The sequence below is a fragment of the Nannospalax galili genome, unplaced genomic scaffold (assembly GCF_000622305.1).
Source record: "Nannospalax galili isolate Female #2095 unplaced genomic scaffold, S.galili_v1.0 scaffold874, whole genome shotgun sequence".
NCBI lineage: Eukaryota > Metazoa > Chordata > Mammalia > Rodentia > Spalacidae > Nannospalax > Nannospalax galili.
Genome location: NW_008334302.1, coordinates 501,723 through 519,300, shown reverse-complemented (window position 1 = coordinate 519,300; position 17,578 = coordinate 501,723). Strand labels below are relative to the sequence as shown.

Genomic DNA, 17,578 nt, shown 5'->3' with positions numbered 1-17,578 from the left:
AAACTTTATCTGTACTTTTTCTTTTCCTAACAAAGAAAGCTATTCTATCCACCTCTTATGTGATCTCTCCAAGGTCTCCACATGTGACAGTGTCCTAAGTTCAAGTCAAATTTTGGCTAGACAAAGGTGCAGGTTGCCTTCCTTGTTCATTTCGTGTGACTTTACCAATTTCCCAAAGAAAGTCCTACAAATCTGCGCAATTTCTAAGAAAACAACCAAGCTGTTAATGAAGTAGACATTTGTTTAATTTACAAACATCAGTAGTGTAACTGATATTAGTCTGGAGAAAGACAATGCACATTGAATTATACATGTACATCTAATATTCTTTGTTAAAAAAGTGGTATTTTTTTCTGAAGAAACATCTGCATCTTCACAGGGCACCCTGGGATTTTGATAAGAGAAGAGCACAGTCTACTATAAATCATTATCACCTCTACACTGAATTCAGCAGCAAACATGTTATCATGGGAACAGTACGGTAATAAAGGATTTTTATTGTCTGGAGAAGAATTACAGGTTTTGACATAACAGTCTTTCTTCTCCCACCCTCCCCAATAAAAGAGCAAAACATGTCAGGGAAACATTGATTTGTAAAAAGTCTTCCCGCCTACTTTTGACTGCTACGGAACATGTTTTCCCCTGTGAAGACCTGGTGCAGATGGGTACACTTGGGTGTTTCAACTCTTAGATTTTGCCAGCCCTCTGCAAGTGTCCTGAACAAGGCCATAAAAGTGGTCAGCTGTCAAGGTCAACCAACAGAACAATACACGTTTATCCCAGGATAACAAAATGACATCCTATGTTAGTACTATTGCAAAAAAAAAAATCCTGATTTTTTTTTTAAGTTTGAAAATGTACAAAAATATCAGGATGATTATAAATTAATATATATTAAAGCATTGAGAAACAGCAAAAGGATGATCTAAAATGTTAAGTACAATGTACTTTGATACAATAAATAGTCCTCATTGAAACTGAATACTGTATAGGGCTATTTAGAACTCATAGAAACAAAAATTCATATTATTACTAATTTATTTATCAATAATCTATTGGTTCTTTGTCATCTCCTTTATCATTTATATTACAAAAAATTAATACTGGAAAATGGTAGATCAACACCCTTGTGTGCCGCCTTGCCAACATGCTATTGTTTAAAAAGGAAGTAATTGTATCACAGCACTCCACACCCATTTCCTCTTGTGAATGGAACCCAGACATCAGGATACTTTCTGTCTTGCACAAAATATTTCTCATCCCTTTGCTCTGTCTGTAGGTTCTGGAGTCCCATCCCCCTGCCTCACAGCCCACTCACACACATGTGCTTGATGTGTCATTGTGAACTGCATTGATATGAAGGGGGTCACAGGTTTTATGCTCTGTGCAATCTCACATTAGTGTGCAGTTGCGTGTCAGTCTCTTGTGTATGTGCTTCTGCTGTCTTAGCATGTTCCAGAGATGGATCCATATGGCAATGGTTCCCATCATTTTAATGCCTCCATGCATAACTTTCTTCACACTTTTCCAGTGTCAGGGAAGCCTTAGGTCAAGCACGTCTTTTATTATTATTTTTCCAAATGCAGACAAGTCTTTATTCTCATAATAAAAATAAGTCTGTTCTGTATTTTACAATATATTTCAAATATTTCCACTATGAAGCATGAATTAGTCCAACACGGTCAAGAAGTGTACAACCTTTGCCAAAGACAGAAGCTGCTGGAGACGCATTTAGGATGCGCACCTGGTGCAGCCACACTTCAGCACCTTCTCAACCTCGTCCACAAATGAGGATCCATCTGTGCATTCAAAAGAATATTTCCTCCTCTTGCTCCTCAGAGGTCCACAGCACTGCCCACCAGCACACCCGCCTTTACATTCCAAGCGGGACACTTTCTTTGTTGTTTGACAGGCAGCATAACCCTGCTGCTTTTGGTAATAATCTCGTATCCGTTCCCCTCGACAGGAAATTTCTAGAAGAGAACAAGACAACATAAGCATTATATAGACAGTCACTAAGTTTTGCAAGCCAAGAACTCCCTTTCGTGGGTGGCGTTTCCATCTTCTTGTCTTGCTATTTTACATTGTTGCTTATGGTCCACATTATGGGCTGGTTGGCATGGCCCACTGTTCTTGATAAATACTTCTTCTGGGCCTTTATTTCTAGCAAAGTGAATGCGATATATGTAGACAATAAACACAACATCATTACAGTGACAAGAAAATTGGATTTCTAAATCTTTTCCTTTATTGCCAAAAAGGGGAAAAATACACATCTTCTGTTTCTACACTAGTAACAGCTGGTTTTGTTTACCACGGGGAGCAGTTTCAGAGATAACGCAGTTTAATTTATTAGACCTGGAGTTTAATATTATCCAATATGTTACTTAATATAAGTAACATTCCACTAGCTTCATAAATTACCCTAGTATGAAGTAGTTCAAAAAAGAGACATCTGCTAGAAGCTTTCGCGAGCACGTTCATCTTCTTATCTATCTGTCTGATACACTAAACAAAGTCTGTGCCTGCTGGAGCCCAGGCGGATTCTGGTCTTGGAAACAAAGAAGTGGAGGAGGGAGGTAAACTGAGCCTGTTATAGTCCCACTCACCTGTACCATTTGTTGTGATAAATCAGTCAGTTCTAAGGCCAAAGGTGATTTTGTACTAAGACCAGAGCAGGATTCCTAGCTCCATCCTCTCTATGCCCAAAGCTGGATAAATAATACATGTGGGTGAGAGGGGCAGGCAGAGACAGCAGGCGTGTGCTGTACAGAGGGTGAAAAGGAGACTCTCCACAGCAAATCAAGTGACAAGTTGTCTGAATGCCATGTAAAGTCTTACTGTGGAAACTGCTCACCGTAAACCAACAGCAGCAGCACAAGCAAAGTGAAGACCTGATGTCTCCTCACTTCATTCCTCTAGCACTGAGTGTCTCTGCCACTTCCCCTTTTATGAGGGATGGGCCTTCCGGCCTGCTTTGCCAAGAAAAGGCACGCTGGCTCACCTCGATCACAGCTATCCCCGGTGTATCCACTGCTGCACTCACAGTAGGGCTGCCCGAGTCCTGAGAGTCTGCACTTCCCATGTTTGCACTTGATCATCTGGCAGGGGTTAAACAGATCCTCTTCTTCATCACAGAGAACACCCCCATGGCCCTCAAGGCACTTACAACTGTAGGAGAATGCGTTGATGGGCAAGCAGGTGCCATGGACACATCTACGGGGAGTAGGAATGCAGGAAGGAAGACACAGTTGGTACAGGAGGTCAGAATAGATGGAGTTTAGGGTGAAATCGTGTCTGAACGCAGAGAACAGAATGCTAATGGTTGATTTCTCTCCCTCCTCCCTCCTTCTACCTACGGGCTCTAGCATATGTATTTAATACCAAGCAATTGGACTTACTTGTTTCCTAGACAGGGATCGTTGGTCCTCTGGTCACAGAGGGGCCCCATCCATCCTTCCTCACACTCACAGGTGAAGCCTGATTGACTGCTGGGCTGGCACGTGCCATGAGCACACACTTTCTTATGGCATGGCTCACAGCCAGGAAGAATGCCAGTTTGCATGGGCACCTTCCGGAAGTCCTGAAGCTCACTGTTGATGTAAAGGTTCCGGATGCAGCCATGAAAGCTGGTGCCGTTCTGCCCAGGGGACTGGCGCAGAGAAGCCACGTTATTTTTCCCAGGCATGCCTAGGGAAAGACAGCATGTCGGACATCAGGCTTTTTCCAAGCTCTTAATCATTTGCTCCCCAGAAATACAGATGTGAATTCACCCCACGCCTATTAAGTGGGAATATATGGGCTCAGGTGAGGAATAAAGAGCTGGACATCTTGTTTTTTGTTTCTATTTTTGTAAGATATTTAAGGTCATTGTAATGCACAATTAGAATAAAGAACCTGGAGCAATGATGTTCAATTTTTCATTTGTAAATTTGTTTTAAACAAAACTTTGCAGACACATACATAAATAAAACTTTACAGCAGGGCTACTGCACTTAAAAGCAAGACATTAGGGCTCATTTCCCTAGGACTCTATACCAGACAACAGGCACTCCAGAAAGCCTAGAGCTCCACAAATCACTATTGATAGATAATTCCTTGATGAATTCTATCCCTGATTATAATTCAAGGGATAAGACACAGAGAGCTGGAGTCACAGCCACAAAGTCTCCCAGGTTAGAATTATGCTGATGATCTGAACTTTCTTAGTCCTGGAGCCCAGGTTCAGCCTACAGAGACTCAGAGAGTGAGAGGTGGGCTCACAGTGACCTTCACCCTATCCCTGCTGAATTCTAACTTAGCAACTAGCCCAGCACCTCATGGGTAATATCTTAGCTCAAAGATGTTAGTTCCTGAAAAAGCTTGTTTCTGTTTTGTATCAGGACAGCACCTCCTCCACATCATGCTTTTGTTCTTGCTACTTAGCATGAAACCTCCATAATTTAAAAATCAAGAACATAAAAGAAATTCCATCACAAACAGTAAGCAGTCTTGGGGAATATCCATTCCACAAGTGACAGCCATCTGGTAACTCTCAATTTGGCAAAGCAGAGGAATCTTTCCATGGCCCGAGCCAGACCCGAAAATGGTTCCTGGACAGCATTTTATAAAGAGGACCCTCTAGGTCACTGAGCAGGGAAAGGGAGGGAGCCAGGAGTTTCAGAGCCACCGATCACACCCCAGTGCTCATGAAATTGTGCGGGATGCTGAGCTACTGCCTGGGTTGTGAGTAGGGCAGACACTGACCCTCACCATTGCATTCCAGGGACACCACTCTGTGTCACAAAACCCCTTCCTTCCAAAGGACTCCCCCCATTTGTGTCCTTTCAGGCACTGAAGTCAGGCATGTATGTACCCTAAACCACTAGTCTAGAGGTCAAGTCTCTAATTTTGGTTTGAGTGTGTCATGATTGATTTTCATTGTCCATTTCACAGGATTTAGAGTCATCATATGTCTTAGTTTCTGTTCCTGTTGTTATCATTAAAACCCTAACAAAAGCAATTTGAGGGAGGAAAGCATTTACTCATAGCTCAAGGTTACATACATACATCATGGCAGGGAGGTCAAGGCAGCAGCAGCTTGAAGCAGCTAGTCACAGTACACTCACAATCAGGAACATGAGAGAGGTGAGCACTAGTACTCAGCTTCAAATTATCCATTTTTTCATCTAAGACCCCCACCCAGGGAATGATGTCATTCACAGTTAAGATGGATTTTCACATACCAATTAACATTATTAACATAGGCCTTCACATGTTAAAGGGAGGCTAAATAATAATCCTTCACTGGGAAATACACGTCTGGATTTGCCCATGAGAGTGTTTTCAGAAACGTGTAACCCAGCAAAGAAAGCATACCCTGAATGCGGGTGTTACCATTCTGTGGGATGAGGTCCTAGACTGAATGAAAAGAAGATGAGGCGCTGAGCACCGGCATTTATCTCGCTCGTCTTCCTGACTGGTTCAGTGTGATTAGCCATTGTGTCGGCTTCTGCCAACAGGGCTTCCTCGTTGTGATGAACTGCACTTTCAAACTGTGAGCCAGAATAGACCCTTTTCTTGCTTAAGTTGATTTTGTCTGGCACTAGGTCATAGCAATGAAAAAGTAACTTGCAGAGTATATTGGGGCCAGTCATTTCCCTTTTGGGGGGCTTAGTTTCCTCATCTGTGTTATGAGCAGATGGGGCCACAGCAAGACCTACTGAAGAGGTATCTTCAAAAAGCCACTTTCTGTCTCCCCACATCCTGAGATTCTGATCCTGTTGGGAAGGGGACAGGCACAGAACCTAAATGCTGACATGCCACACAGGTGAGTTCATGTAGGTGGTTCATGGTTGCACTTCAACAATTACTAAATTCTTTGTCTGGACTTTAATGTTCCACGAGTAAAGCCTTTTTAGCCAGCACATATCTGGCCTTGGAGAACGTGTTGCTACAGCAAGGTCAAAGGGATGCCATTGACCATTTCTAGGAGAGCACCAGAGACAGGAAATTCTTAGCTCTGGGTAAGTCTTTCTAAATTATGTCCACTCATCACAAACATGTGGACTTCAATGCCTCACACTTATGGTCTTTTCTTTAGAGGTTAAAAATGAAGTTCTTCTAAAAATTTTTTAATAGCTTATTCTGATGAAAGTACAATGCTCATACATGCGCACATTGAGAATAAAGTCAGATTGGGGAACTTTCATAGCAGGGAGAAATAATGAGTGAATGTGTAGAGTTTATTCCCCCAACTCACAGTTATCATAGGTCTAGCTTTGATTGTAGAATTTTTAGGACAACAAAATTACATATCATGCACAGATTTGACTTTGAATAGTATATAGCATCAGGAACCTTCCTACATTTTTTTTTTTTTTTGATCTGGGACTAGACCTAAACCCTCTTGCATACTAACCAAGCATTCTACCCCAGAACTACATTGCCAGCCAAAAACTACTCTGCAAGGGACCAAGGTCCAGGATGCATATTGCCAGTCCTCCTTGGGGATAACTGTTTTTAACTGGACTTGACCTTATTTCCCTTTGTTGATTAGGCTTCTCTTGCTTCTGCCATGCGGCACTCCAGGCTGTGGTCTATGGGTTCCTTACATTTTGAAATCTGAATTACCCTTGAGACCACAATCTGAGCAGGAAGGAAACGGGTTCAATGTGTTCTCTGGCAGCAAAGCTGAGACCAAGATGGTTTACCTTAGGCCTGGATAGACAGAGCGCTTCCTAGCCTCAGAAGGATTAGAACTTTTCATTTCAGAGCTGAATTTTATTTTCCTTTTTGGAAGTGTTCTGATCTAAACAGCTTCATCTGCGTTTTTAAAAATTGTACACCATATCCTACAAGGCTTTAAAAATATTCAGTGCAACAGTTTCCAATAAAAACATAATAAAATAAAGTTAGGGACAAGTCTAGAACCGAACAACTAAAAGCCATACAGCTCAGATCACCTCTTTTTCTGCTTTTTGTTAATAAGTGAGTGGTGATGTAGGTGACTTTGAGCAAGAAAGACCTGTGCTTAAATGAAGTATCTGCCATAAGTTCTATCTGCCAAGAACTTGGACAAGTTCATGAAGTTGGTCCTCATGGTCAGAGAAATAGAAAAATGCTGTTTAATTTATAGATTTATGTCTACCTTCTCTGAAGGTTAAAGGTTAAGATGCTAAAAGCAGCACTGGGTAAATAATTTTTTTTTTGGTCTTTTTGAGACAGGGTCTCCCTGTAGCCCCAGCTGTCCTGGAACTCACTATGTAGACCAGTCTTGCCTTGAACTCACAGAGATCTGCCTCCCCCTCCCGAGTGCTGGGATTAAAGGCGTGTGCCACCATGCCTGGCTATAATAATATTATTTTTTAAAGAAGCACTGTGGTAAGTATAGAAAATGCTTAATAATACAGCTTTGCCTCCTTCAAATCACAGTTAATATCATGACTGGGTTTAAACACTGCAATGCAATTGTGTGTGAAAATGCAAGACCTTGTACTCTGAGCCTGCAGCTCACAGAGCAGGCTAGACTGCATGGCTGGTGGGCCGTCATGACCAACTTGTCTCTACTTCCTCAGCATTTGTTAAACTTTGTATTTTAACTGCTTGGGATTATGAGTGTACCACAATGCCTGGCTTTAAAACTTTTTTTTTCATTGAGTTTTGTGCATTTCATGTACTAGATCTTAATCAAATTTTATACCCCCCCATCATCAATGCCCTCGCCCCCATATTTTATATGGCCCCTGGGGTGCAAACTCAAGTTCTTTTGTTTGTAAGGCAAGAACTGTACAGACTGAGCCATCACTCCAGCCTTCTTCATTGTCTGATTTGACTATCAATCAACTTTCTTCTTCTACAGGCAGACAGATACACACTGAATGATATGATCAACCAGCTAGCATGTAACAGGCAAGTATTAATGTCCTGCTCATCCTCATAACACACTGAGTTAGACCCAGAACCAGGATTACCAAGTACTTCAAGTTCTTTCTGTTCTGTTTATTGTCCAGTTGCAATGACTGATCAGAACTGGCCAATGATCATCACATCAGGAGCCAGTACCTTCAGAGTTAGTCTGTAATGGGAAGCACGGGTTGGGAGACCACTAGATTTACAAAGATGCTCACCTCCTACATAGAGTGGGGAGTCGAAATTCAGGGTGGACTGTTTCGACAAATTGGTGATGATTTTAGGGCTTCCCCCATCCACAGAGAGGGAGAGACTCTGATCCAGGGCCAGCAGTTCCACAATGTGGAAGTTTCCATCATTGATTGTCTCCACGCTATAATGGAAAATAAAACAATTTATCCAGAAAAGCAGTTAAAATATAAACTTCAACAAATGCCACTTTAAAAAAGAAACTCATAACTTACATCAAGGGAGCTGACATTTTAAAGGCTATTTTGAAGGAGGTTCAATTAATTTCAAATTCTCAGGAACTGAGCACAAAATAAGTCTGTTCTCCATGGAGAGGATTGGGAATGGATATATTCATTATCCAGTCACAGTCTCTCAATTTGTGGAAATCACGAAGAATAACTGATGTGTTTTCTTTTAAATGACATAAATGCTCCATTTAGTAAGATACAGTCTTCTACTGTAAATGGTTTTAAAAAGGCAAGGACCCTTTCACCCATGCTGAATATGCCATAGAGGCTCCATGCGATTCCTGGCTTCTACTCCTGGAACACTATGTATTATACCTCGCAGCACCAAGCATATGCTCAAATATAAGAAGGAAGTTGGTAGAATCCATGAACTTTTAAAAAATTTGATAATTGAAAATATACTTTTATTTCTTAGGCATTTTTGAAGAGGTGCCTCTTAAGTCACAGCACTGTAGAGAAATCTTTGCTCAGCTGAGAGTTGAGGTTAACAGTTTGAATTGAATGCTTACAGACACAATATGGCAGTGTTTTAGAGAGCCAGTCTTATTCATTATACTGTTGCCATCTAAAAATCTTGAGAGGATTTATAAAAATTCACAACATGGATAAGAGCAAAATTATTAAGGGATAGGTTTTTTGAGACAGGGTCTCCATGTAGCCCCATCTGGCCTGGTTCTTACTATGTGGACCAGGTCGGCCTCGCAATCACAGAGATCTACCTACTTCTGCCTCCCAAGTTCTGGAATTAAAGGTGTATGCCACCATACCCAGCCAAAGATACTATATGGTTTTAGACTGTGGTTATAAATATAATTTTGGTGTTACAGTGGGTTAAGAAGTTAGCAGGATGATCATGCAACTCAGTATCTAGAAGGTGTTCACAATTAAATACACAGTAAAAAAACACCATAAAATAAGCAGGGATTAAAAAATAAATGGTGAACATTAGAGGTCTAACATACTGGAATATTGTCTAGAATGACTGAAAAAAGTTTCAAACATAGATATATGGGACATATGACACAGACATTATTCCTAAATGTGCTTTGCTATGCGTGGCCATTTGGATGAGAAATGGCCCCTACGGGCTCATGTATTTGAACACTTGCTCACCAGATTGGTGGTACTGTTTGGGGGGATGTCACTGACCCTTTAGAAGGCACAGCCTTACTGAAGAAAGTAAGCCATTGGGAGTCAGGCTTTGAGAGTTTGTAGCCTCTCCCACATCCAGTTACTCTTCTTTGTGTGTGTGGTAGAAGATGTGGCCTCTCAGCTTCCTGCTCTGGCTGACTGCTGCCACACCTTCCTGTCTAATATGGACTTTTCTGGAGACATCTTGATTCCTTAAGTTGACTTTGGTCATGTACTTTTTTCACAGCAACAAAAGTAACTAATACACTGTGCAAGTATGAAGACCTGAGTTTGTAACCCCAGTGCTGAGGTCCTGGAGACAGTCAGAGCCCTGGATCATGACGGTTGGCCAGCCTACTTGAATCCGCAAGCTACAAGTTCAGTGAGAGAATTTGTCTCAGATATTAAGGTGGACAGCAACATAGAAAGGTGTCTGCCACCAACCTCTTGCTTTCACAAGCATACTGGCACACAGATGTACACACCTACATACATATACACACACGCGCACACACACACATACATGTACACTAAAAATGAGTTTATAAGGGCAGGGATTTTTGTTAGCCTGTCTCAGATATCAACTTAAAAAAAGTAAATATTTGAGCTGGTAAACTGTGACTGTGGGCAAAAGTTCTTGTCCCACAAGCCTGATGGATGGCCTGTATTCCAACCCTGAAACACACAGTGGAAGGACAGAGCTGATTCCTGAAATCTGTCTTCTGACCTCCACATCTGAGCTACAGTACAACCTCATCTGCACTGACACACACATATCACACACACACACACACACTATAAAAAACAAAAATAACTTAAATATTAGACATGCCAATCAATATTTTTCCTTCTGCATATTTAATGGTCTTACCACTTAATATTACAATTAGCAGAGTAAATATAGGGTATGGTATTACTGCCTAAGTAAAGTTGTACACTGTTACTTGGGTTAAATATGACTCTCTTTTAATGAAAAATGTTGAATTGTGATGTTAGCTCTTGGTCAAGTATAGAGGTTTTGAAGCCAAATATATCAGGATTTGAATTCTGGTTCTGCATTTGTTAAATGATTGTGTTTTCATAAATTATTTGATAACAATACACCAGCATTCTCTTTGGTGAATGGTAATAAAGATCTCTCTCCTTTATAATTAATTTGAGGTCTATAAGAAGCAATTTTTGGGAAGATGCATAGTACAACCAAGTTAACTGTTACATATTAATCACATCATCACATCCAGAACCACCATCCTATTAACAATCCTATCTAGAATCTTAAGGGAGTAATTTAATTTAATTTAATTTAAAAATATTAATTGTAGGCTGGGCATGGTGACACATGCCTTTAATCCCAGCACTCGGGAGGCAGAGGCAGGCAGATCTCTGTGAGTTCAAGGCCAGCCTGGTCTACATAGTGAGTTCCAGGACAGCTGGGGCTACAGGGAGACCCTGTCTCAAAAAGACCAAAAAAAAAATTAATTGTTACTTTGCATCTCTGGTAGGCCCAGCCCCCCAGCTTCTTGGGGCCAGCATCTTTCTTGGAGGGATCCAGGCCTTAGGAGAAAGCCTGAGAGCATCTGATCCTCATTCGACTTGGGCCTCTGTGGGAACTCCTGAGCAGGAAGATGAAATTAATTTGGCCCAATATAAAAATCAAAAGAGAGAAACTGAAGCGTAGACCAATGAACTTTTCATGCCCAACAAGTAAACCAAAAAGGCACACAAAGTTTACAAAAAGAAGCAGACCTAAACTCAGCAAAGGAAGGCTTAGGTCTCACACAAGAATCAGAAACTACAAAAAATCCACATCTCAAAGTCACAGTGAAAAAATAATAACATGAAAAACCCAAATAATATATCCCTGCCACGCACCAACAGTCTTGTAGAGGAGTACAATGAGAACACCCTAGAGATAACACCAGACATGGAACTCAAAAGAGCAATTATAAACATGATAAAAGAATTCAGTGAATTTAAAGAACACACAAAGAAATCAAAGAACTGAAGGATGATGCAGATAAAATTCTGAATGAATTCAGAAAAGAGTTAGAAATATTGAAGAATGCTCAGATTGAAATGAAGAAGGAAGTGAAACACTCAGTAAGCCAATTAGAAATGACAGGGGAAAGCCTCACCAATAGGATGAAGAAATGGAAGACAGAATATGAAGACTGGAAGATAAAGTGGACGAATTAGACCACTCAAGCAAAGATTATGAAACATTTAAGGAAACACAAGAATATTCAGGAATTGTGTGACACCATAAAAAGACCAAACTTATGAATCATAAGCATACAGGAAAGAGAAGGATCTCAGGATAATGGTATCGACCAGATCTTCAACAGGACTGTAGAAGAAAATTTCCCAAAATAAAAGAAAGATATGCCTGTATAAATACAAGAAGCACATAGAACACCAAATAGACAGGACCAGAAAATAAACTCTCCACGGCACATCATAGTGAAAACACTAAATGTTCAGAACAAAAAGAGAATACTGAAAGCTGCAAAAGAAAAACAGCAAGTGAAATATAAAGGAAAACCCATCAAATTACAGCTGACTTTTCAGTGCAAACTATGAAAGCCAGAAGAGCCTGGACCGAAGTGTTCCCACTTCTAAATGACCACAAATGCCAACCCAGATTACTTTACTCTGCCAAAATGTCTATTATAGTTGAAGGGGAAAGAAAAATCTTCCATGACATAAATAAACTGAAAGAATTCGTGTCCACAAAGCCAGCCCTTCAGAGAGTTCTTGAAGCAATACAAGGAGCTGAAGAAAGGAGCGACTATACCCAAAGGGTAACAGAAAGAAACTTAATGAACGTATAACTGTGGAAATGCACAGCTACACCATGAATGTGAACAGAAATAAAAATGACAGGAATCAGTATACATCTTTCATTAATAACTTTAAATATCAATGGACTGACTTCCCCAGTCAAAAGACACAGACTAGTTGAATGGATTAAGAAACAAACAAATCTTTTTGTTGTCTGAAAGAAACTTATCTCACTTTCAAGGACAGGCACCTTAAGGTGAAAGGATGGAAAAAATATACCAAGCAAATGGTACTAAGAAAAAAGCAGGCATTGCATTTTTAATATCTGACAAAACAGACTTCAAACCAATTCTAATCAGAAGAGATAAGGAGGGCCACTTCATTTTGATCAAAGGAACAATTGACCAAGAAGATACTACAATCATGAACATATATTCACCAAACTCTGGTGCACCTAACTTAATAAAACAGTACCATAGGACATTAAGACCCAGATTAATCCTAACTCATTAATAGTTGGGGACTTCAATACCCCATTGTCTCCATTAGCTAGGTCAACAGGACAGAGAATTAACAGAGAGTCAACTGAATTAAACAATACCATACATCAAATGGGTCTAACAGATATCTACCGAATATTCCACCCAAGTACCAAAGAATATAATTTCTGTTCAGCGCCCCATGGAACTTTTTCCAATACTGACCGTATACTGGGGCACAAAACAAACCCCAACAAATAAAAAATATTGAAATAACTCTATGCATTCTATCAGACCACAATGCAATAAAGCATAAAATCAACACCAGAAGAAACCCCAGTAACCACATGAACACATGGAGATTAAACAACATACTCCTGAATGATGAATGAGTCAAAGGAGAAATTAAGAAAGAAATCAGAGTATTCCTGGAACTAAGCAAGAAGGACAATACAACACAACAAAACCTCTGGGACACATTGAAAGTAATCCTTAGAGTGAAGTTTGCAGCTCTAAGTGTATTCATTAAAAAATCAGAAAGAGCCCAAATAAATGACCTAACATTGCAACTCAAGACACTTGGAAAGCAACAACACATGAAACTCAAACCCAGCAGACAAGAAGAAAGAACAAAAATCAGATCAGAACTTAATGAAATAGAAACAAACAAACAAACAAAAAACAATACAAAGAATCAGTGAATCCAAGAGGTGATTCTTTGAAAAGATAAAGAAGATTTACAGACCCCCCCAGCCCAGTCAACCAAAAGAAAGAAAGAGCACTTCCAAATCAACAAAATCAGAGATGAAAGGGGAAACGTAACAAGAGACACCAAAAAGGTCCAGAATGTTATAAGGGAATACTTTAAAAACCTATATGCTACCAAATTTGAAAACCTAAAAGAAATAGACTAACAGCATGGGAACAGCGAAAACTAAACCAAGGAGAGATTAACAGATTAAAAAGACACATAACACGTAAGGAAATAGAAACAGTAATACAAAACCTTCCGACTAAAAAAAACCCAGGACCAGATGGATTTATGGCAGAATTCTATCAGACATTTAAAGAATATCTGCATCCAATACTACTTAATTTATTCAAAAAGATAGAAATGGAGGGAGAACTTCCAAATTTTTCCTATGAAGCCAGCATCACTCTAATACCAAAGCCAGGTAAAGATACAGCCAAAACAGAAAACTACAGACCCATATCCTTAATGAGCATAGATGCAAAAATTCTTAATACTTGCAAACTGCTTACAGACACACATCAAAAAGATTATCCACCATGGTCACGTCGGTTTTATTCTGGAAATGCAGGGAGTGTTCAATATACATAAGTCAATAAACATCATAAATCATATAAATGGACTCAAAGACAAGAACCACATGGTCATCTCTATAGATGCAGAGAAGGCCTTTGACAAAATTCAACATGCATTCATAGCTCTGGAACTTGTTGTTGAATATGTCAATGCTGTTGTAATGCAATGCTTCTAATTATGTTGTTATCCAATAATTAAAATTAAAATTAATGGAAAATATGAGAAAAATATTAATTGTAAGGTAATGCTAAAGATTGGCAAAATATAATTTTTGGGGGTGCATATCTTGTTCAGGTGTCAAAAAGTTACAACTGAGACACTGAGAGACACACATAACAAAAGTAGTAGATATACGTAAAAGTGCTCTTAGCCAATTGCTTTTCCCATTGTGTTCATTTGCAGTTCACCTTATTTTTATATGGATGTTCTATAAATATTGACCTTAATTAGATTATAAATATTAAAACAGAGGCAGCTTTCCTCCCTTCAAATTTGCAAAAAAAAAAAAGACTCATATATACCGAGGGATGGTTCTATGGCCACGCATTGATTTTAGACAATCAATCCAGGCATGTCATCGCTGATGATGGTGTTCGTGCAGGAAAACTGAATAGCTTAAGACCTTTAAAGTTTTATGCACCCTAATGCAGTGCTCCAGCTGTGAAGCTGGAGGTAGGTCATTCACTTCACTTACTTCCCCATCATTTCCTTCTTTGTTCATTTTTTTTTGAATCTGACAGCTTTAATACATGCTAAATTGTAAGCTACATTAAAGTAGGGTCATATATTATTTATTTCTATATACTTCATGCACATTAGCATCTGATAAATTATATGCTCAATAAACAGATGTTGAGTAAGGGAGCTATATTAAAGATATTAGGGTTTGTTTTCAGTTAGGTTAGATAGATTATAGTTATAATAAACAGGTTTCAGGCATATTTAGGGAGGACTTCTGAAAGATTCATTTCATTAAGAAACTTGGATTATTTGGTGGTGGTAGCAATAAGGATAATGTTGAGTGATATAACCTGTTTAGCTCTTCCTACTTCTCTTTAAATGTATGATCTGGGCTGCTGTGACTTTTTCTTCCTCATTGGAGAAATGTAAATAATAAGAGCAAAAAGTTTTTTGACACATAACATGAGGGAAGCACTGTCGAGGAATGTTACCTGTATTGTCTTCCACTTAAGCCTCACACCACAGCTGGACAGACCTGGAGCCAGATGACCTGGCTTGACAGGATATGCCCATTACTATTATACATCACCTTGCCAATGAAATTTATCTCACCTATAACAAGCTTTTAATATTCTGGTAAACATTCTTGTTTGTCCCAGCTCTCTCAAATAACTCAAAGATAGTAACCTGATTTTATGACTGTACAACTTGTATATTTAATAAAAAATATTGAATGGAAAAAAACTAAATCATCTCATGATGAGACCCTGGAGGGCAAAAAATGAATATAAAATATGTTTACTTGTGAATTGTGTCTGGATCTTATTTTCCAATTATGAGTGAGATTCACACAAAGATACACCTCTCAAACATTTTAAATGTCTCATCTGATGAGCTTGGTAAAAATTACCATTGAGGTTAATTCATTTTTTATATATTTTTACAATGGAGTGAGGGCTGATCTTTGTCTTTTAACAGGTTTATGAAATTAATACTTTTAGAGTTTGTTTGTTGAGGGGATATTGTCTTATATCTAAACAGAGTATTTCAGGCTGAAGACTATTCTAAATCGGTGTTTCATACTCTCTTCTTTCACATGTGATACCCTGGGGACTGTTCAAGAACACCTTAACTATCTATGTTTTTAAATAAAAGCAAGGATTGGCACCTCAATAGTTCCACTGTTAGACCGACTGAGCTGTGATTGATTTTTCAGTCCATCACAGCCAGCTCCCTCCAGGCACAGTTGCAATGCACAGCATCCTTTGGGGTTCTTGTAAATATTGATAAACTTCTTTTTTGTACTTCCCTAGGGAACCATGTATTTGATGACTCATGAATACTAGCCATTGAACCACTTAACTTTGTACCTTGGCACTGAGAAAAAAAATTTCATTATTACCATTTTATGTAATTTAGGTTCTCTTCTTCATCTATTACCTGAGATAGTATTTAAGTTCTATACAGAAAGTGGATGTATGAAAACCATACCGTTTTTTGACTGTGTGGTTTACTACATAAAATGAGTTTTAAAATTTGGAGCTTAAAAGAAACCTGGGGCTCTAAAATATTTGTTTTCTTTCCTCATTCTACTCATGCAGAAGATATTAACAATGATATTTTCACATTTCTATGCCAACCACCAGTATAAAAGCCCATGGAGGTCAGAAGAGAGCGTTGGATCCCCTGGACTTGGAGTTGGGGACCATTGTTAGCAGCCATGTGGATGCTGGGTAGTGAACCCAGGTCCTCTGCAAGAGCATCCAGGGTTCTTAACCCCTTAGCAATCTCTCCAACCCCCCTTAAAAGATTTACATACATGGTGGCATAGTCCATGCAATGGAACAGCAACCTCAGACCAGACAAACACAATTGGTTATCTCATATTGATAGCCTTGGCTGAATGTGAGTCATCCATAAAAGGAAGATGTTGATGATAATGACAATAGGACACTTCTATCCTTTTAACTAAAATAAGAAGCCAAAGGAGATTAAAGATATTTCTGCTACTCCAGGCAGTAGAGTTTTTCAGAAGTTCTTATAAACTAGTTTATCAAGTAATGCATTGTAATGGATGATTTTGAACAAGATTAGTTTAAATAAAACCCAGTAAAATAGAGAGAAGAGACCTGTACTCTGTGTGAGGCAGTGGAGCTGTCATTTGCATATGTATGCATAGTCGTCTGAGCATGAAAATCCATAAGCCATCAGCACTACAAATTTTGGGGGACTTACTGTGCACACAACACAAGGGGCTTTGCATGTGTTCTTTCAAATTCTCACAACTACATCTGAAAACAGAAATGATACTAATCCTTGAGATGAGGCAGAGGATATTCAGAGAGGTGAGGTGACTTTCCTCACCTCTTATAGGGCATGTGAGGACCACTGAATGTTTATCTTAAAAAATAAAGTCACAGAGATTCTTTCTGTCTACCTACAACAGAGGCCATCTCTGCTGAAGTTTTTCTTTTCATTATTCCTCAGTCTCCCCTGATCCTTTATTTCCTTGTATGTAAATTGGATAATCCAGACAGAGTGTAGACAACCAAACCTAGCAGCTAGCAACAGAAAGTGTCCTAGAGTAACTCTCCTCAGAACACAGTGTCTTTTCCATTAGTTTTAAGTGCTAATGACATTCAAATCATTCCAAACTGGAAGCAACATGCAATGGTATTCTTGCTGTTTCCAGCCCTCCTAACTTGCTATGCCCATCTTTCCTATTTGCAAATACATGGAAATGCATCTATCATCTATCAATTATCTATCTATCTATCTATCTATCTATCTATCTATCTATCTATCTATCA

At 39.2% G+C, this 17,578-nt stretch overlaps 1 protein-coding gene across 4 annotated transcripts in view; it reads right to left on the bottom strand.

Moving 5' to 3' along the window:
* Nucleotides 1-223: 223 nt before the first annotated feature.
* Nucleotides 224-17,578, bottom strand: part of Slit2 (slit guidance ligand 2) — a 354,605-nt gene continuing 337,250 nt past the window's right edge. For all 4 annotated transcript variants that reach the window (XM_029561716.1, XM_017797197.1, XM_017797196.1 and 1 more), the window contains 4 exons: nucleotides 8,109-8,263; nucleotides 3,402-3,690; nucleotides 3,005-3,216; nucleotides 224-1,973 (listed from right to left, as the gene is read on the bottom strand). In XM_029561716.1, the coding sequence (XP_029417576.1) occupies nucleotides 1,732-1,973; nucleotides 3,005-3,216; nucleotides 3,402-3,690; nucleotides 8,109-8,263 (898 nt within the window). In that variant the 3' untranslated portion in view covers nucleotides 224-1,731. The remainder of the gene's footprint in view (nucleotides 1,974-3,004; nucleotides 3,217-3,401; nucleotides 3,691-8,108; nucleotides 8,264-17,578) is intronic.